Source organism: Pseudochaenichthys georgianus, chromosome 2 (assembly GCF_902827115.2).
Source record: "Pseudochaenichthys georgianus chromosome 2, fPseGeo1.2, whole genome shotgun sequence".
In the NCBI taxonomy this organism is placed as follows: domain Eukaryota; kingdom Metazoa; phylum Chordata; class Actinopteri; order Perciformes; family Channichthyidae; genus Pseudochaenichthys; species Pseudochaenichthys georgianus.
In genome coordinates, this window is record NC_047504.1 from 8,046,658 (window position 1) to 8,069,541 (window position 22,884).

The window sequence follows — 22,884 nt, forward strand, 5'->3', positions numbered from 1 at the left end:
CTTGGCGACACACTTTACCTCACATTCACTATATACAGTATTGATTGTCCTTCCTCCTTATCTTCCAACCATTTGGAAGCAGACTTGCATTTCCCCATAACGATGTTGTTTAACAACCGGCGTAAACGGACCTTCGCGCTATCAAGCAGTGAGCGGGCGACGTCCTGTTCAGGTGACGTCAAACCCAACGGGATGCCATAATAAACTACACAGAATCACACTACACACCTACGCCATGACTACATTCAGGCACACTGTAGAATACAACCTCTTTGGACCGTTTATATACTTATTGAAAACAAGCTACAAAATGTAATACCTTGGAAAATGCCGTTTAATACTTTTTAATAGCCTTCATTTTCGCTAAATTGATTTATCAACTTTTAATACTTTTTAAGACCCCCTGTTAAAGGAGCGTCAGAAAAGTTCCATTAGTTCAGTAAGTGTAGAAGAAAAAACATCTACTGCAGCCAGACCATTTTTCAAGTGGACTGTTTTTGCCCATGTGGTGGAACATCCTTCAGGTGAATCCCTGATCCTCCTTATCACCTCTCTTAGCCTCTCCAAACAGGTCTTATCGCCTCCTGAACAGTAATTAACAGGAATTACACAGAGCTCCTATCTGCTCAGCTCACGTCCTGACCGCGCTGAGCCCTTTCCCATTTAGGACCCGTCTGCTGGGAGATTACCGCTGAGAGGGGCTAGCTGTTCCATCAGGAGGCGCGACACAACTGTTGAGCTTTTGAGCAAAGCTTTGGTCACAGCATTGGACACTTTGGCAGATAAAGGTAAAGTTGGGTGCTCGGGTGACGTTTAATTTGTATTAGACTATGGCGATGTGATCTATATGCATGCTTCTTCCTCCCTGCTTAAAAAGCTGGACTCTGCGTACCATACTGCTATACGTTTTGTAACGGGTGCAGGCTCTCGCACCCACCACTGCACTTTGTATCAGTCCTTAGGATGGTCCTCTCTGTACCAAAGAAGACAATCACACATGTTGATTTTTATCCTTAAGTCATTGCTAGGTAAGCTGCCCTTATATATCTCCAGACTTCTGTCATTTTATACTTGCTTTTTTAATACTAGACGAGCAGCAAATGGGATGCTTTTAAATGTTCCTTTGATGCAGTCAGAGCTTGGTAAAGCTGCATTCTCCCACTATGCTCCCTTTTTATGGAATACGCTGCAAGTAAAACTTTGTCTAGAGGCACTTCCTACTGTAAATGCTTTTAAAGGTATGCTACGATTAGCCCTTCATGAAACATGTAACTGTTTTACCTGATGCTATTGCTGATGTGATTATGCTTCTTGCCACTGCACAAATGGCCTTCTGTATTTATATTTGAATTGTATGTTTTTTTTGTTTAATGCCTTTGTTTTATGTTGAAACTTGTTGTGTGCCGTGTTGGTCAGGACTCCCTGGAAGAAGAGATCTTGTATCTCAATGGGACATTCCTGGATAAATAAAGGATAAATAAAAAATAAAAAATAATTTACTGGACTTCTTTCTGTGGATTGATCTGACTGCACATAGTCTCTTGGTTGATCCTCCTTAGCAACCGTCTGTTTTCTCCTTAGCAGCGGTCTTTTAGCGACAATTAACAACCTTATCTGTGAAATGTCCAAATTGATCAGAATCGGCCATGCAACTAAGCCATTTGATAAAGAGTAGTCAATATGAGGAAAAAATATAAGTATAACAAGTGTGTGTCTTACATAAGGTTATCATAGTGTTTTTGAAATGCAACCTCTACTTTGGATATCAAGGAGATGTAGGGAGAGTTAACCATTTCAAATGCTCCGTAAAAATGATGCTTTAAGGTGAATTGAAGGTTTGTGAGCTGAACATTTCCTGTCTTTCAACTGTGTAGCTTTTTAAATAGAAAAGGAGCTTTAACTAAAAAACAACCAAAGAAATGTATTCACATAATTCCCACGTCTAATCGAAGGGGAAACAAATAATGATGAAAAGATGGACAATAGTCCACGACACATCTCAGGCGCCCCCTTTCTCTATTTATTTTCCTTCTCCATTTGAGCCGTGCACACTCGAAATGTTTAACAGGATCCTTGAGAAAAGCCTCTCCACTTCTGTTTCCGTGGCAACTGGCATGCATTGGAATTGATGACATCTCCTGATCGCCCACTTACTTTGCACTAAAAACACTCTGCCTGTGAACTTCGCCCGTGCCTTTTTCCCTTGTAGAAAGACAACACTAATTTTCCCACAGATGAGGGGAAAGGATGCTGCCAAATATTTCGATTACGTCCATCTTAAACCAGCAGCATGGTTGAAAGACATTACTTTAGAAGAGCACCAGTGACTTTGGGATTGTAGCCTTTGCAGACCGTTGACATGCACAGAAACCTATATTACAGACGACAGGAAAGGGAAAACCCCAAAATCACAATAGGTCCCCTTTAAATAATGTGCAAGGGAAATGCATTCAGCCAATCGTTCTAAAATCAAATAATTCAACATGACAAGCCTAACAGGGTGTCAATAATTCATGGTCTGCTGAGTGGGGAGATTTGTATGTCTCACTTACCAATATGAATAGGGTTTAAGCTTTAATGGCTGTCTTCTTAGCTCCACCTCAAACTCTGAGAGAAAGAGTGAAACTCTGTCCTTTCGGACCATCTAGTTAAGCGTTTTTGTCTAACAGTGTCCCCATACCTCACACTTTCATTCTCTCCCTTAATTAACATAGACGGGCAGCCAGACAGCTCCGGAGGCCAGAACCCATAGCAAGAGCGCTTGTTGTCACCTTGTTACCACCGTAATGGGTTCAGACGAGGTCCCTCTGACACCGGAGAGAGGGGAAATCAATTCATGAAGCCCGGCCCTGCGTACTCTCCACTTTGCCTTTGTCTCCCTTTGCCCTTCCTCCCTTCCCACGTCCCTCCACCTACACAGCCCCGCTTAAACTGTTGGCACCACACAGCGGAGAGAACATATTCAACATAATCACGCTGCACGCACCAGCAACCGGACGCACACTTCATTCGGCTTCATTAGGACCACGCGCTGACAGAAAATGAACAAGCATTCCTGGAGTGTCCATTCAGATGTATTCATTAACTCTGAGCCACATTTCATCCACTGTTGGTTTTGTTTGTGAGTGTTTACAACTCAACAAACACTCAAAAAGCCAAAGTCAACAGCGCAGAGGCGTCAGTGATCGCTTGTTTAAACACTCTCTCAAGTGCTCCTACCTTTCGACAGTCAGAGGACAGCAGAGGCACGGGGCCGTCAAATAGCTGCATGTCATGCATGATAGCAAGAGTCAAGGCTGTCAGCGCAATTAGCACACTGACTCATTCTGCGGGCCTGAAGGAGGTCAAGAACATAGAAAACATTCCCTTGACTTACGATGAATGAAAGGCAGGTTTTATTTCATTTGAACCCGAGACACTTCCTTGGTGGTTCGTCCCTCTGAAGGAATAGCTTTTTGAATAACATGTTTTTGTTTGATAAAATTGAAAGTTGTGGACATTTGAAAGAAGATGTCTCTTATCTACATTTCCCCCACATAGGTTTTGTGCACATCCTCTCTTATTACTCTTACGCTAATTTGTTTGTTTAATACGATTATGTTGTGACACTCTAGATTTCTCTATTTCTTTTTCCCACAGTCAATAATCCTTAAACCCCCCCCCCCCCTGAGCCAGTCATGAATGCCCACTGAGTTGTCAGCCCCGAGCAAATGTACTCTGATCAATTGTACACGGTCAGCGTGGATGTTTAATCGGATAATCTGCGCCTAACTGTCTCACGTGTACAGCATGTGTGTGCGCACAGAATCAATATTCCAAACAACGGAGGTGTGTGTAGCCTGCATGCTGACGTAATAAGTGTGGGGAGCCTTCAATCTTCATTTCCTTCGTGTCGGAATAAACAAATTGTTGACTTGATATACTTTGTTGTATTTGTTCTACTGCCTTGATCTCCTGCTCCCATGGGTGAACAGCGTTTAGGGTCACACACCAAACATGCCTGGAGGAGGAAGCAGAAACCTCTCTGTGGCGTTCTAGATGAGTGCTCCGATCCACCACCAGGGAGCCCGAGGCACATTTGGAAAGGGTTAAACGCCCACTTGCAATAAATTAGGTCATTCAAATCAGTCAATTATTGATGTTGACATTGCATGTGCATTGTGTTGCTGCAGCGCGGGGATCACAATTCCATGATATGAAATGTTTCCTAATCCTTCCTCCTCCCCTCTGCACGGGAGATCAAAAGAAACGCTGGAATTGCTTCCCATGGCAAATTTGAAATGGTTTTTCTGACAGTATAATATTTTACCCGACTGCATTTGGCTTTTGCTATGAACATGTAGTTTTCTTATTTTGTTTGATGTGCCTGAGCCACACAGAGAGGGACATTTTAATGTTGTCATGAGGCTCAAATAAAGAACACTGACACATGCATTTGAATTCAATAACTAGTCATGTTACTGAAACCTTGAGTGTTGCAAGCAGCTAACGACCACATGATTGTGTTTGTTGTACACAGTTCCCTGGTTGCGGTTTCTTGCTGAAATGGTTAAGACTGATCCTGAGAAAGAAAAGGGGAAAGCGGTGGGAATGTTTAGTGTCACCCTCCTGGTAGAAATAACTCCCATGCCAAACACTTTCCTTTCCAAAACTAATCTCCTATTTGCATATTAAAGGCAATGAAAGACACATACAGAACCATAATCCTTAGCTGTCCTTGTGTTCTCTCAAGACCAGGCACTTGGTGCACAAAAAGATGACAGAGAGCCTTAGAGAGCAGCAAAAGGAGGCCCTTTTAATGCCTACGCCACACAATTTCAAAATCGCTGAGGGTGGCATGCACATTATAATAAGGCCGCATTTGAATTTCAATGCCGAGCAAATGAAAGGTGTTAGAATGGGACTTTTATTTTGGGATTGAGATGGAGTGTTTCGAGGCAGGAACTGGGACGGAGGTCCTGTCAACAGTCGATCAAAACAGCATTACCATAAACTGTTTTTTTTGTTATCTTTATCCCAGCTGTTTTGCAAGACGTGTTTTCATTAAACCTGGACAAACACCCTAGGTTGCAAGTAAATTCAACCGATTAATTAACAGCTTAATATCACCATCACCGGTTTTAATTAATTGCCATTGCAGAAAAAAACTGTAAGGTCAACCCTCTCGTAAAAGGGGGTGTTAATCATTAGGCGCTTTCACACCAAGTACTTTTCCTAGGAATAGTTCCCGGGACTTTTATTTCCTGGAACTATCTAGTAAATCGCGTTCACACCGGAATAAGTCCCTGAGGGAGCCGCTGACGTCACTTCTTCTTCTGCTTTGGGCTCACTGGCAGGCCGCAAACAACTTCACGGCGTATACTGCCACCCGAAGTCCCCGGCCGGAAGTCTCGGAGTTGGGGACTCCCAGCAGCTTCTACTGAAGCCTTCCGAGTAAATCGTCAGAACGCCGACACCTCCTCATCTCCACCGCTCCCATGTTTTCTTTGTGTTGCCATAAGTTATTCTCTCTCCGTTGGGTGCGCTGGGGCTAATGCTAATGCTAATAATGCTAACGCGAGCAAATAAAATGCGGCTTCACAAAAACTTTTCTGAGTTTTACAGGGCGTGGTTTGCAATTCGCCCAGCCATATCAGAAATTGGAACCTTTTTTCTCCCCAGGAATGTTCACAAAAAAAAGTTCCAGATCTTTTTGGTGTGAACGCAAAATCCCAGGAACTATCGGAACTATTCCTGGGAAAAGTACTCCGGTGTGAAAGCGCCGATTCATCAAGCTGTGTGATCTGTTTCTCTTCCATCATCGGACTTGTTGATGGGTAAGAATAGCATTTCCACCACTCATTAGGCTCCACGTGAATGGAAGGAAAAAACATATTTTGTCAAACAGCAGCGAGCAGACTTCACAGCTAAGCCATGGGCCTCATTACACACGCTCAGAGGCTCACACTTCAGGAATCAACTTAATTGGCCGCCTGAAACATCGCATTTTTTACACGGAAAATGTATTTTAAGTGTTTTTGATGTCAGATGATATACGCGAGGAAACTTCCCTGAGAGTAGCAGAAACAGTTTAATTACCCTCTGGCAAGATCACACGCACAACACAGGCAAAGGCTGCGGAAAGCGAGAGAGGGGGGGATCTCTAATCCCCGTTCCTGAGAGCGAGATTGTGCGAGGGGATGTGCTGAGAGCGCAGAAACACTTTGGATTGTGAGGTCGCAGCATGCCGTGTTGCTTGGCTACTGGCAGGAAACAGAGATGCAACGCCTACTAACATCTGTAGTGCCTCTCAGTTAGCAGCAGGCGCTAATAAAGACTTGAGGCTCTCTCCAGGCTGAAGCCTAAAAGGAAAATGTACAGTACAGTTGTTTTGACTTGAGAGTCTCCTCATGTAAACTTAGTAGCTCTCATGTCTTCCGTCTTTTAGCACATTGCATGTCTCCGCCCATCACACTCTTTGTCTGCTGCCTTCATCTCATCCGAACTCCTTAATAAACTCCAAAGCCAGCAGAGCAACACACATATGTCAAGGCTGTTTGATCCATAGCTGATCACATCTACAGAACTGCCACTTTATGTCATATACAAATAAATAAATGAAAGACACCTATTGTAACTGACACATGATGATCAGTGCACACACACTTTCCTAATGCTGCACCGTGCACATCTCAGAGGTGCTGTGAGGGAGGCTGTGCGGAGCCATGCTGCTCTGTGATTGGCTGATGAGAGGCTTTTCCTTCAAGAGGCCTTGGAAATGACGTAGGAACTTAATTCATATGTAGAATGTATCGATCATTGCACTGCGGGGAAATCAGCTGCCATCTTCTTCCCTTTTTGAGGGCTCCGGATGATCGTAAATAAGAGGTGTTAAATATTTCAACCGTGCGCCACATCAAACAGAAGCAATAACCATGACAGGAAAATATGTGAAGGAACTTCGATGTAAATCGTGCCCAATGAAATTACAAGGCATGCTTAGAGGGGATTTTTTGTATCAAATGTGTTGCGTCTTAATTATAGTAGTATGTATGTCCCTAAACATATGCTTTGGCTTTGGGATTCTTTCCTACGGGGGAGTACCAGGTGATTCCTGGCTAATTATAATAAAAATGCTAAGCAGCGGAATTTGAATGGCTTGTATTTTCTGATCAGCGGTGAGAAAAGCAGCCAGGGCCCGAAGAATAGAGTCAACCTGGTTTGTTTCCAGAACTCCTGCAGTGCGTCAGTCCTCCTGCAACCAACAAAGGCGTACTCCTCGGCGAAGCAAGCTTACACATCCTTTCTCCCGTGCAAGAAAAAGGCAAACTGAAAAGCCCCCTAACTTGGCAGGACTCCATTGAGACCTGTAAGGATTCACTGGGCCTATGCTTGTTGCGGAAATAGCTTGATTGTGCTTTGACCAATCCCAGTTGGACTAAATAAAGAACGGGATAAAAAGGGAAAGGGAAAGAAAAGCGTACAAAGAGAACAAGAGAGTAGTGTGTTTTGTTCTTAGCTGTCATTGAGCGACAGGGAGACTGAACAGGGAATGAACACAGTGAGAGAGGATGTGTTCAAAACTTTCTAATAAAGGAGAATTGAAAAAGGCCACATGCTGAGTGCCTGGCTGACGCGGAGAGAGGCTTGACAGCCTCATCAAATGCAACCTTGTTGGGAGGCTTTCACAAAGCGTCACCTCTCAAGCGGCCACAGCCTCATTGTGCGGGCTAGGCTAATTAAAAATCGCAATTCATGCAGTTTCTTTCACAGCGGCGACACGGAAGGCAGGAAAAGGCCAGAAACTTCACATCCTTTGACATTATCAGTCATCGCAGTGTTTCCACTCCTAACAAGCAAATAATTGGTTTACAAGGTCAAATGGGAGAAAAACTCTATTCCTACAGTTTTCCTGCGTAGCCTTTTTGGACTTTTGATTCTTGCACATGGACAGAAGCCTTGTTGGGAGGAAACACTTTTTCCCTTTCCTGTAGTGTTTTATAAAGGTTTAGTGCATGTGAATGGTCTGCAAAGGCTACAATCCCAAAGTTCCCTCCAGTGGGAGTTTCTCTCCCTCACAAATTAAACTTAAGTGAGTGCCTCAATCAATAGAAAGCCAATGCACTGCAAGAGTCAACACTGGAAGACAACATAATTGAATGTCTCCTAGATTCCAAAGGCTGAGACAAGTGAAAATCAAATGACCAGTTTGCCTGATTTCCACAAATGACTTCATCTCGGTATCAAGGAGGGATGTGAGCTATCGTTTAGCACAATCTCCCTACACTCAAACACATAATGCAGGTGTGTGATTTAAAAAATAGATGTACAATCCAAATGCAGCTGCCGAGAGGCGTACATAAAAAAAGATGAAAATGTTTCCCTTTAAAATATAATGAATATTGAATGGGGCGTGCATTGCTTTAATTATTCGGTGACGCATCCATCCGACTCCCGAGCGATGCTGTCTGGCCTCGAGGAGAAAGTTGCCAATCAATGGTAGCAATAACTATCACGTTCAATTCACGGCAGGTGGAGGAAGGATGCTGGGTGAACACACAGAGAGGTTACAGAGAGACACTTCGACAGATCCGAAGGGACAGAAGCACCATTGAAGGACCTTTTTTAATTTAAGAGCAAACACATGCATCCAGTACAGTGGTGCTACTGCTGGATAAACAGGCGAAGAGTGGCGCAGAATGAGGGGAGTACCCGCAAGGATTGATCATGCCGAGCAGCCCCAGGTTGAATGTGTGATATTTTTGGGTACAGTCCCATCGCCGCCTCCAGGTAATTTGCACGGTACTGAGAGACTGGTTCATTTCCCCCCGTTGTTCAGTTGGTGAGAGAATACAAATTATTTCCGTAACCATTACGTCCAAATTGCCCTAACCTTATTACAAATGTTACTTTTCATTTCAACGGTTTCCTTTTTCTTTGGGGAGTTGTTTTCCCCCTGGAGTCTTTTCCCTTAAACCTGAGAGCCATATGTTCTTAAATGAAGCCTTCTCCGTGTTTAAATCCTCTTTCGGACTAAAGCTCATTATCATCCACACATATAAGCTCTCAAATTGGTACCAAACACCCCGGCTGCTAAAGTGGGCAGCATCATTTGCTAAGGGAGCCTGAAATGAACATATTATCTTTTAGTGGACAAAAAATATGAAACTGGAGATAATGCTGAGGTTTCAAGGCAATGACCAAATAGAGGAAAACCCATTAAGGTGGAAGGAGTGTTTCATCCACAGAATGTGTATACGGTTCACATGTGTGCGTGTGTCTTTGCCGAAATGAAGTTTAAGTGACAGTGAACACCCCGTAGTGCTGAAATGTGCTTCAGTTGATATGTTTGCACTTTAATGGCTTTTAGCACAGATCTTTGTGAATTGGACAACCCTCAAAAAGCACGATCGGGCACATTTAAAATGCTTTTACAGTATAGTATAGAAATTGCAACCAACACCGTTTTGGGGCAGATTGTTTTGGGACATATCTGCGTGATTGACAGGTGCCTGACCCTATCGGGTCAACCCACGCTTCCACCCCACTACCCAAATCTGGATTTCAGTAAACCAAAATCCAATCATCCCATGGGCTTTATAACGCCTATGTGTGACATGTTTGTCGAGGCAATGCCTTAAACCGAAACGCCTCAAAGGAATACAAAAAAATAGCTGTAATTGGATACGTCTTTGATCCACACACGGGAGCACTGACAGCACACTGGAGCTTTAAACACCTCCACCTTCGGCTACACAGCATATCTTCACTGAGCTTCTGGCATTTGTCTCAATTGCCCTGGTGTTGTAACATTATTACAGTTCAGGAAACGGACCACGGAGAGACTATTCCGCTCGTAAATCGGGCGCTTCATCGTCATTCATCACACGCGGAGGACTGTGGCATCTATCCCCGACCTGGACCACATATCCACAGTAACCCCCAAAGAGGAGGCTATGTGGCACACTTGTTGAGTTTCTCCCTGGCTCTCTCTAAGAGCAGCATGAGGGAAAACAACTCCATGTGGCAAGCATTTCATTTCCAATATCATGTGTGTGATCAATCTCCCCTGCAATGAACGGGCGGTGCAGTGGAGGCAATCATTCAACATTTGTGGCAGGTGTGTGGTATTGACCGAGGGAAGATGAACCGTGGGTATGCATCACTGTGTGTGCCTGTGTGCGTGCGTGTGTGTGTGTTAGTGAGTGAGAGAAAGAGATAGAGAGCACTTCAAAATCATCTTAAAAAGTGTATACAGCTTTTTTCCAGGTTTGTTTTAGTACATTTGGATGCTACTAAAACACTGTTACATGCTGTAATGTTGAAAAACCCTCTATGCCTTTGGGTTTTTTCGGTTTTTCAGACCATCTACAGTCCATGAAGAAAAGCATAAATAACACAAAGTCAAATGGCATATGGCATGGCATGCGCTGACGTGCCCTGTTAGGAATCACTGTCTCGTCCAATTAAGAGGAGCCTTATTATTGGCCAAATTGCGAATAGCCCCATTAATGTGGGAGGACGTTTCTACCCTTAAAGGACATATTAATGTTGAAATTCTCCCACAGGATTGTAAATTGAACTGACTGTCACAACGTCCTTGATTCTTTCTCCCGCAAGAGCAACAGAAAAGTGTGCGAAGAGAGGGGGAAATATGTCGTGGACCTCCTGTAGCGGCAGTAGATAAATATACCGGGAGAGACGGATGATGAGTGGCGGCTCACTAATGGGAACCAAGGTCTTGTTGCGGCGGCGTGTTTTATTTACAGCTACTCTTCATCAGAGTGACACGCCGGGCCCTATAAGACCGTCCTTAATAGAAACGAGAAGCAGAGCAGGGATCTGCATGTCCAAATGGGAACACGTGTTGGAGAAGGGTTTTTATGTGTGCGTGAATGACAAAGTGATGCATTCACCGTGATGGAGTGTTATGGTTTATATTATATACATATACATTCCTGGAATCACTGGGAGACAGTGCAAAGGTGAGCATCATGTGTCTGGGGACTCATCAATGTCTGCGACGTGAGAAATTGGGACTAATGACTGTACAGCGGAGGGGAGGAGATGGAGGCTACATTTGTCTCCGTCAGTGTCAAGGACTATGATTGTGAATCTACAACTGTCGCCGATGCTCACTTGGGGGACATGTTTTGTTCAGGGGAGACTTTTAGTGAATGTCAAATAGAAATCAACTTTAAAGGCAAAACGCTGAAAAGCGGATTGTGTTCCAGCGTCCCTGGTTCTAAATGGGGGTCTGTCTCTTCTTCGATAATGAATAAAAACGTTTGTGAGCCCATGTTCGAGAGGTTTCTGAACTGCTGTGTGGATTTGGGAGTCAACAAATGTGATGAATGGTCGAATAAAGCAAGCATGGACTCAGAGGAAATCCACTGAGTATTATTCACGTTTTGGCTTTGTGGAGACAGCAAATATGTTATCATCAGACATGCCGTACAACTTCTCCTAAGCGAGAAGCGTTGCAGGGAATCCCTGAGGATAACACCAACTCCTAATGAATACATACATGAAGCAGCATGGAGCCAAACGGAATACCAAGAAGCATTGCAGGGTTCACGACGTGGTGCACATGAATACTAAGCGCACTAAATACATTTGAAAACGACTACAGTATTAGAGGAAATGTCTTGCTCAGTTTCTTCAGCGATGCATTCTCATGCCCCGTCTGTATCCAGGTCTTCCAACAGTCTTCTTTAGTATCCAAAGCTCCCTCTCACTGTGGTTTTAATCCATGTTCAGAGGTTAGAAGAAGAATAAATGCATAGTTATTACTTCAAGAGGAGTCAGAAGTGAGACCTTGCGTGAACTCTGCAGTTTCTATTTTATATTAAATTAAATGCAGCTGTGTGGCGCACAGAAAGAGGATTCTGCTCTCCTCCGCTCACTGCCAAGTAACCACGCGGGCAGTTTGAGGGATTCCTCAGTGAGCTCTTCCAAGCATCTATTGTATGGTGTGGCACAAGTGGCCAACAAGGGGGCCGATTGTGTGTTTAAGACAATAACAGCGACAGCAGCAGGAATACCAAGTGCGACAGAAATACTCTCTTTCCATGAATCCCTCAAATGCAAAAATAGATACAGCTCCCCCTTTTCTGTTATTCAAAAGTGACCAAACATCGTCAAAACCTCCACGATATAATGTCTTCATGCTTTCAATGTCAACAGTTTAGCTCTTACCTAATAATTGATGAGTTAAGGGTACATTAAGGATTTCAGTATCTTCAATTTATTGGAGGACGCTGCCATAAATGACCAAAAGGGTCTGGCATTGCGCTACAGGAAGAAGCAAGTCATTGTTTAGCGTCTTTCTAAAGGCCATTTTGACAGGAGCTGTGTCCCTACTTAACAGATTCTACTGGGCATGCCACAAGCTCATTCCAGTCATCTTACACACACTGGAACATGTAAGCATCTGGGCATTTAAGCACAATTACAGTCACCTTAAACTATTGTAGAATAGGAGAACATCTCTTAAAGGACATATCAAATCAAATCTATCGAATGTCTCACTTTAACAACATTTGGACCAGGGAGACATTTTTTCAGATCGTAAACACATTTCTCCACAGAAAATGAAGCCACAACGCGTGGTGGAGTTCAACCAAGAGCCATCTCCTGGAATGAATTGGGCGGCGTAGGTTTTAACATCACTGACAATCCAAGAGCATCCAAGGGCCGGGCTTTCAACATCCGGCTTGATGTGCTGTATGAAAACTATACGCAATTACTATTCTGTTCACTCAAGCGTTCAGGCCGTCTCAGCATTGTTCCAAAGAGGAACCGCAGCAGAGGACAAATGGATATGTTCTCCTACTTTCATGCTGAGGATTAGTAAGGCAGATATGCATTGTATGTGTTTGCACTGTTCCACCTCGAGTACAAATGCAGACAAAGCATTACTCAGAGACGGGTGTTTTGAATTTAATCATCTACAGATAATAGCAGTGCACATGCAGCACTGTGCAGGGGTTTCTGGAGTGTGTGTGTGTGTGTGTGTGTGTGTGTGTGTGTGTGTGTGTGTGTGTGTGTGTGTGTGTGTGTGTGTGTGTGTGTGTGCGCACGTGTGTGTGTGTTCATGCCTAGTGAAAGGAAAAGCAAGTAAGATAGTGGATCTATTGTTCCTACGGGAGTTAATCAAGATATTTAATTTCCTTTAATGGGCGGTTGTCTACAGTGAGATTCTTTTCATAAAAGTGATAATGAAAAACAGGACATGTTTACTGAGTTTGGAGCAGCTCAGTTCATCTTAATATAGATTGAACCATTAGGTTGTTTTGTAAATTCATATTGGATGGTGATATTTTCCTTAAGATATTGAAGCAACTTCTAAGAGTTTTGATGTACCGTACTTTTCGGACTATAAGCCGCGACTTTTTCCCCCTTTTGTTTGTACAGCTAACGGCCACTAGGGAACCTCCTAAATCTATGGATTTTACAGGTACAATTAACCACCTTTAACTCTATGGGCACTAGGACCGGTCCGCGCCCGCCACCTTTAAGTTGCGGGCTCCAGCAGGAAAAGCTGGAGGCCGGAAAAGAGTGAGACAGGTAGCGCGCCAAAGTAAAAGTGGAACCGAGAGTACGAAAGTACGGTAATTAAAGCCAAAGTATTGGCCACATATTTTTGGACCATGCCTAGTGAAAATGGCAGGTGATCAGAGAGCCAAAGCTAAATGAGACTATCACTTGTTTTTTTCAATCTCCAATAAAAATATGACCGAATGAAACTGAAACTGGTTTTATCTCATAAATAAAGGAACCCTAAACCCTGGAAAATGTTTCATTGAAAAAAGTACCTGCTATGACACCGGGATCTGCACCTTCCTGACCCCGCTGTATCTTTCCATTCAATATAAATGAAAGCAATGCAATTTAAAACGGGCTTTCATTGCCCAGAACAATGGTGCCCCCAGCATGGCTTCTAATAAAGACGTACAATCTAAAAGAAGAAGGAACAAAGGACAGAGGTCTGGCTCGGACCGGGTGTTCATTTATCAGCGGACACATTTCAAATCCTTGCCACGGGCAATGGCTCGTGAAGCATCCGATGAGATCGCCCGGAGGGACTTCTGCTGGAAAAGCAGAAAGCCCTTTGATGAGCCTTGGGCCATTCCCGCACCTGTGTCTAATATGCACGGGTAAAACCCCAGACGCAAGCAGCCTCTGGAGAGAAAAAAGAATGCAAAAGACTTCCTTTATGTTTCATCTTAGCCAGTGTGGATTTCTCCTCTAGCGTGCATCCTTCCTCTTGTAGAAAGTAATTGTCTTTTTGGAATGGAGAGTCAATTGGTATTAATTCTAGAGATACTTGAATATTCAAATAAAGGCTGCAGAAGCAAGTTGCAAAGTGCTTCATAGATCCAGAGAGTACTCACTCACACACTAAAACTCGAGTGTGTAAAGTATAGGTGCAAAAGGTTTGTCATCTCTCATTATTTAATGAAAGGTAAACCCTTGGAAAATAAACACCTGTTATTATTATCTTCTACAAGATACAAGACGATACCATGCAAATGATCGGCAAAGATAATCCACAAACTAAGTCAAATTTAAAGGTCTCCTATTCTACTGTTTTTCATCAATATATCACAGGTCTCAGATATATACAGAGCCTGTCTCTGATTGGCTCCAAACACCAAACAGATCATGGCAGCATTACCCATAATCCCCTCTGTTTCAGCCCTGTTTCCAACGTGCTGATTCTCTAGAGGCTTCTCAATACTCAAATTTCCCCTCCTCAACTCCTCGACTCCTCGGTCCTCCGGTAGTGACCCGGAAATATCCAGTCTCTGATTGTGTTACGTTATTATGAGAGTGCTCTCATACTTTAAATTGCATATATTTATATAAATATATTTGTGTGTGTGTGTGTCTGCATCTGTAGCCTGGTATTGTCTCATTATACCGCACTCTCAATGAATTCAAAGTAAATATGTGGGGGAACAATGTTCAGCTGATCTAACAGAGATTATTACATGGCTTAGTTGAATACTCGATTCTGATTGGTCAATTCAGAACACGTGACACGTTGTTAATACCGAACAGACAGACCGCTGTCAAGGACTTATTGACCGTTGTTAAGGACGCTCACATCTTCAGAAAGAAGTCCGGTCGATTTAACTGTATACAGTTGGGCCGAAAAGCAAACTGCATGCAGTTTGCTTTTCGAACTGGGACAAGAAAAACAGCGGAGAAGTAACGGGGCAGAAACCCTCCTTTTTACGCAGCGGTCCAGACATAGACATCAAACGGCGACACATATTCACTTGCCAGTTACTTTGTCATTAGGGCAGGGATATCTAGATACTTTCCAATGTTTGACATCATGAATTGTGCTACTTTTAAAGCAAGGAGCGATGTTTTCAAATCTGTAATCAAAAATCTCCTCAAAAACGCAAGCAGGTCCTACCGTTGGCTTTTCAAACTGACAAGAGACGCTCTCACTGTTTTTCAAATGTAACAGTTTGAAAAGCAAGCAAACTGTCTGATTGTCTTTAGTTTTCCGCTGTCGTGTGATAGCAACATGGAGGATTTTAACATTCATTTTAATATATTTGGAGAGCACAGTAATTTGGAGTAATAGTTAGTGGCTGATGAGTCCCCAGTGAAGAAAAGAAAAAGACAAGAGGGACAAGAAAACAGCGGAGAAGTAACGGGCAGAAACCCTCCTTTTTACGCAGCGGTCCAGACATATACATCAAATGGCAAAACATACAGTGTGCAGTTACTTTGGCATCAGGGCAGGGATATCGAGATACTTTCCAAGGTTTGACATCATGAATTGTGCTACTTTTAAAGCAAGCAGCGATGTTTTCAAATCTGTAATCAGAAAGCTCCTCAAAAACGCTATCGAAGCAGTTCCTGCCGTTGCTACGTTAGTTCAAACAGTAACATCGGACTATTTTTCTTCGCGGATGCATGTCAATTTAAATCAATACATACAACTATTTTTTAAATCAATAAAATCATTTTCTAAATCCATAAAAGCATTTCAATTAATATTGGGAGTCATAACGTTACTTTGTTGAGAATGTGGCCATGTAATAAGCGGGATAATGTGCAGTGACTTGGTCATTATGGGGAAAAGAACACCTTCATGCCGATCTAGATCCCTCCGCTTCGCGTCGGGCTCCTGATCAGCCTGTCGGTGTTCTTTTCCCCATAATGACCGCGTCGCAGCACATTATCCCTTACTTATAAAATATGACAAAACACTCGACAGCTGATGCAGCTGTTGCCACGTAATAATGAACGGACGTCGCTTTAATATGACCGCTCAGAGGAGAGGAGTTCTCATTTCTTTAAACGTCTGCTGCTTCCCCTCCTCTCTCCTCGGTTCCCCTCCTCGGTCCTCCGCTCGCATCTCCTGTGGGCGGGACTAAGTCTCGAGGAGGGGAGTCGAGGAGGGGACATTTAAGAATTGAGAAGCCTCTCTTGTCTGTTACTTTAGATGAGAGACATTTGGTTACAAAGAACTCAATGGTGCTCTAGAGGAGATGCAGGTGATACGGTGTGTGTGTGGGGGGGGGGGGTTACCTTGGTTGCTTGGTTACACAAGCCAACATCGTTATGACATCACAAAGTGGCCAAAATCTGATCAGCTCATTTTCAGACAGGTTTTTATAGAAATGGATCAGGACAAAAAGAGAGAGAATCTTTGTTCCTGAAACGTTCAGAGTCTCTTTCCACAGAGGGGACACATGTTGATGTAGAAGAGACATGAAGAAGAGGGGACACATGTTGATGTAGAAGAGACATGGAGAAGAGGGGACACATGTTGATGTAGAAGAGACATGGAGAAGAGGGGACACATGTTGATGTAGAAGAGACATGAAGAAGAGGGGACACATGTTGATGGAGAAGAGACATGAAGAAGAGGGGACACATGTTGATGTAGAAGAGACGTGGAGAAGAGGGGACACATGTTGATGTAGAAGAGACGTGAAGAAGAGGGGACACATGTTGATGTAGAAGATACATGAAGAAGAGGGGACACATGTTGATGTAGAAGAGACATGAAGAAGAGGGGACACATGTTGATGTAGAAGATACATTGAGAAGTGGGGACACATGTTGATGTAGAAGAGACGTGGAGAAGAGGGGACACATGTTGATGTAGAAGAGACGTGAAGAAGAGGGGACACATGTTGATGTAGAAGAGACATGGAGAAGTGGGGACACATGTTGATGTAGAAGAGACGTGGAGAAGAGGGGACACATGGAGAAGAGGGGACACATGTTGATGTAGAAGAGACGTGAAGAAGAGGGGACACATGTTGATGTAGAAGATACATGAAGAAGAGGGGACACATGTTGATGTAGAAGATACATGAAGAAGAGGGGACACATGTTGATGTAGAAGAGACATGGAGAAGAGGGGACACATGTTGATGTAGAAGAGACATGAAGAAGAGGGGACACATGTTGATGTAGAAGAGACGTGAAGAAGAGGGGACACATGTTGATGTGGAAGATACATGAAGAAGAGGGGACACATGGAGAAGAGGGGACACATGTTGATGTAGAAGAGACGTGAAGAAGAGGGGACACATGTTGATGTAGAAGAGACGTGGAGAAGAGGGGACACATGTTGATGTAGAAGAGACGTGAAGAAGAGGGGACACATGTTAATGTAGAAGATACATTGAGAAGTGGGGACACATGTTGATGTAGAAGAGACGTGGAGAAGAGGGGACACATGTTGATGTAGAAGAGACGTGAAGAAGAGGGGACACATGTTGATGTAGAAGAGACATGGAGAAGTGGGGACACATGTTGATGTAGAAGAGACGTGGAGAAGAGGGGACACATGGAGAAGAGGGGACACATGTTGATGTAGAAGAGACGTGAAGAAGAGGGGACACATGTTGATGTAGAAGATACATGAAGAAGAGGGGACACATGTTGATGTAGAAGATACATGAAGAAGAGGGGACACATGTTGATGTAGAAGAGACATGGAGAAGAGGGGACACATGTTGATGTAGAAGAGACATGAAGAAGAGGGGACACATGTTGATGTAGAAGAGACGTGAAGAAGAGGGGACACATGTTGATGTAGAAGATACATGAAGAAGAGGGGACACATGGAGAAGAGGGGACACATGTTGATGTAGAAGAGACGTGAAGAAGAGGGGACACATGTTGATGTAGAAGATACATGAAGAAGAGGGGACACATGTTGATGTAGAAGATACATGAAGAAGAGGGGACACATGTTGATGTAGAAGAGACATGGAGAAGAGGGGACACATGTTGATGTAGCAGAGACATGAAGAAGAGGGGACACATGTTGATGTAGAAGAGACATGAAGAAGAGGGGACACATGCTGATGTAGAAGAGACATGAAGAAGAGGGGACACATGCTGATGTAGAAGAGACATGGAGAAGAGGGGACACATGTTGATGTAGAAGAGACATGAAGAAGAGGGGACACATGTTGATGTAGAAGAGACATGAAGAAGAGGGGACACATGTTGATGTAGAAGAGACATGGAGAAGAGGGGACACATGTTGATGTAGAAGAGACATGGAGAATAGGGGACACATGTTGATGTAGAAGAGACATGGAGAAGAGGGGACACATGTTGATGTAGAAGAGACATGGAGAAGAGGGGACACATGTTGATGTAGAAGAGACGTGGAGAATAGGGGACACATGTTGATGTAGAAGAGACGTGGAGAAGAGGGGACACATGTTGATGTAGAAGAGACGTGGAGAAGAGGGGACACATGTTGATGTAGAAGAGACGTGAAGAAGAGGGGACACATGTTGATGTAGAAGAGACATGAAGAAGAGGGGACACATGTTGATGTAGAAGAGACATGAAGAAGAGGGGACACATGTTGATGTAGAAGAGACGTGAAGAAGAGGGGACACATGTTGATGTAGAAGAGACATGAAGAAGAGGGGACACATGTTGATGTAGAAGAGACATGAAGAAGAGGGGACACATGTTGATGTAGAAGAGACATGACGAAGAGGGGACACATGCTGATGTAGAAGAGACATGAAGAAGAGGGGACACATGTTGATGTAGAAGAGACATGACGAAGAGGGGACACATGCTGATGTAGAAGAGACAGGAAGAAGAGGGTACACATGTTGATGTAGAAGAGACATGACGAAGAGGGGACACATGTTGATGTAGAAGAGACATGACGAAGAGGGGACACATGTTGATGTAGAAGAGACATGACGAAGAGGGGACACATGTTGATGTAGAAGAGACATGAAAAAGAGGATAGGTCTCCTTGTGTGTATGGGGTTAAAAATCAATCTGTTGAAGGACAGCCTTGATTGTAATTGTGCCCGCTTGTATGTGATCCCATGCCACCTGAAGCACAAATCATGTTCCAGTCAACAGACTGGAACATGATTTGTGCTTCAGGTTAAAAAAAGAGCCTTGACATCCTGGCAGGTTCTAGAGATTCACAACTGTATCAGTTAATATAGCTCCTTCTAAATGGATTAGATTAGAACAATAAAAGATTTACCTGAGCCTCTCTTCGACACCACTTTCAGGCAATGGACCACAACGGCATGAAGCAGGATCAGAAGAGGTATGGGAGCTTTCATTTTTTACCAGTCCTGCAAGGAAACAAAAGCTTGACTTATTATTCAGTACTAACAAACAGTCTGTGAATACTCCCAATCCATCTAAAACATCAAAATAAAAAAGAGAGATAATGATTTCTGGCAAGAGATGCTCGATCAAAGCTAAAATAAAAATATATAAGTTCTGAGCCAATAATTGGAGAACTTTTTACAAGACCTAAGCTTAGTTGGAAGCAATCGAACAACCCTATGTGCAAATTCTATGACCTGCCTCTGCTTTATTTATACCAGCCGCTCTTCAGGGACTTGCTGTATAATCAGGAGGAGGCTGTTGATGATACAAATGCCAAGATCCATCTCTATCAAGGCAGACCTGAGCTATGCAGCTTTGTCAACTATACCTACAACACTGATTCAACTTCTCTCCCGATCAACGTGACACGATCAGGTCCTCGCTTAGATCAGGATATCTCTGTTGATATACAGCTGTGTGAAGGTGCGAGGTGGATACAACGAAATATGGCCCAATAAACCAAGAAGTACTAGAATTGAAGAAGGGAATGACATGAAAAGCTATACATCTCCTTGCTACATTCAAAGAGAGGCATTTCTGGCGTCCATGTCGGCCACCGTGGCGCTACCATTGGTCTTTCAGTCACGACAAAGATGCTTCACATAGATTCCACAAAGCTGCACCAGAAAGCCCTTTGAGAGGAAACCCTGAACAGCCACCACAATAACCCTTGAGACGCTCACAGTGGCATGCGAAACTGGCCCGAAGCCAAAGATGGCGACATTGCCGTGTTCTCCTCGTCAAAGGCCCATTGTCGTCAGCCCTTGCTCTCTGCAACCAATGCCACCTCAGAGAAAGCTAAACGCCACCGCACACAAATCTTATCTTTTTAATTACTTTTCCCTGTTGGGTGCAAGTCGGAAACATAAGCACAAAAGATGGTGTCTTTCTCGAGGAATCCACTGAATCACTAGACCTGCTCGGTATTCCTCCAGTTCACAGTGATATCTGTACCAAAGCAAGCCTTTATGTTATCCAACAACGTGCTTGCGATGTAGGCTAATTCATTTCCTTGTTATACAGACTTTACTGATGAGCAAATATAGTAAATCATATTATGTTGGGAACACGGAGTATACACTATGCCTGCATGTGTGCAGAGAGAGAATTGTGAATGATGGGATTAAATATATTGAAGAATCACACATGAAAACATGACACAGTGCTGCCGCGCTTTGAGATTGTGTGCAGCCGTAAATAAGAAAATGGCTCCAGAAGCAATTTCTCACTATTTTTGTTTGGCTCCCACCAAGGCAGGTTAGGTTATTTATGTTGTTGTATGGGCAAGGGAGAAGGTTTAAGGGTATGGTTTAATAGTAACAATATATATTTATTTATTAGGGCTGTCAAGTTAACGCGTTAACGCAAACATTTTTTAACACCACTAATTATTTTAACGTGCGATTAACGTATGTGTGTGTATTTGTCCTCGGCCCGCCCCGTAGTTTCAGAGCCCAAAGGCTTGACGTTGTTGTTGTTGTTTTTGTTGTTGTTGTTAGTTGGATGGTGGGCGATTCTAGCTAGATATATGGATACACAAAAAGGTGTTTTAAACAGCAAGCCAAGCCCCCAGCTGATGCCGACAGCCCCGCTCCTGCCGCTCGCTTGCGGCAGACCACGCTTGAAAGTTTGCCGGGGAGACGCCTGCACAACAACAGCGGTAGCTAAATGGGCGGCTACAGCTTAACATTGTGGAGGACGAGGGGCTGCGTTAGATAAGTCGGATCGCATCCAACGTGTCGACTGCACATCACAGCGCATTATTTTTGACCCACAGTGGGAACTTCAGTCTCATGCTTTGACTGGTATGAAGACAGAGGAGCGGAATTTCGCAGACAACTGTAAACAGGCTTGTCTGTTTGAGCAACTGGCTCAGTGCAGAGAAGTAGACAGGGTTGGGGGAGAGTGTGTGAGAGAGAGAGAGAGAGAGAGAGAGAGAGAGAGAGAGAGAGAGAGAGAGAGAGAGGTTATTGTATTGAGAATATTCAGGAGAATATTTGTCATTGTTCCAATGATAATATTAATATTAATGATTAATATTTATGTATACTGGATGATGTCCAAATACCCGCTGCAGATGCACCTCTTCCAGCCAGTGTAAGGGGAATATACAATGATGATGATGATGCAGTCCAGAAACTCATAAATGTACAGCCCCTCTGGAAGCTTCAGGGAACCTCGGACTCACAGTTCTTGTATTTGATGGTATTTTGTGGGCAGAGGTCTTCTGGCGAGGAAGAATACAAATCCAATTAAGGTGGTACTCAGCCTGCAGAGCTTGTCAAGCGACATTCAGACAAAGGGTGCAGTTATTTTTAAGGTGTGAGAGCCGAGTGGAGATAAGTGCAGTCCAGCTGGGCGTGTGTGACATGCTGCACAACTCAAACCGCATCACGAGAGTGAGGGAGAATGCCACATGTAGGTAATTGCTGAGGCATGACGCGGCTGACTTCTCATGAAAAAGGTTTGGTATCTTGTAGCAGGTGCTCCTTATAGTCTTAAATACGTCTGTTGGGACATTAAGTGAAAGTCTGGAATAAAGTTGCATAAAACAACATAGATTAGCTCCATGGCATAATGCCGAAACCCGCAAAATAAAGCAAAAGTCTAGACAACTTGAAAGGATATGGCGTTCCACTAAACTTGAAGAATCTCGTTTAATTTGGCATATTACTCTCAATGAATATAAGAAAGCACTGCGTAAAGCGAGAGCAGCCTACTACTCTTCATTAATAGATGAGAATAAAAATAATGCAAGATTTCTTTTCAGCACTGTAGCCAGGCTGACAGAGAGCCACAGCTCCATTGAGCCTTCTATTCCCTTAGCACTCAGTAGTAATGATTTTATGTGCTTTTTTAACGATAAAATTGTTACTCTTAGAAACAAAATTAATGACCTCTTGCCTTCGACCAGTATAGTGTTATCAACAGCTCCCGGAATCGTAAGTTCTAATATTACACTAGATAGTAAACTAGAATGCTTTTCAGCCATTAACCTTGAACAATTACATTCAATGATTCTCTCTTCTAAACCATCAACGTGCATGTTAGACCCAATTCCAACTAAGCTGTTGAAGGAAGTTTTTCCATTAATTAGCACTTCTTTATTAAATATTATGAATATGTCTTTATTATCAGGCTATGTTCCACAATCATTCAAAGTAGCAGTGATAAAACCGCTTCTTAAAAAGCACAACCTCGATCCAGAGGTTTTAGCCAACTATAGACCTATTTCTAATCTTCCGTTCCTCT

At 43.4% G+C, this 22,884-nt stretch overlaps 1 protein-coding gene across 1 annotated transcript in view; it reads right to left on the minus strand.

Moving 5' to 3' along the window:
• Positions 1-22,884, minus strand: part of LOC117459876 (interleukin-1 receptor accessory protein-like 1-B) — a 222,183-nt gene that overhangs the window by 170,199 nt on the left and 29,100 nt on the right. The window contains exon 2 of the mRNA XM_034101040.2: positions 19,499-19,592. Within this exon, the coding sequence (XP_033956931.1) occupies positions 19,499-19,580 (82 nt within the window). The 5' untranslated portion in view covers positions 19,581-19,592. The remainder of the gene's footprint in view (positions 1-19,498; positions 19,593-22,884) is intronic.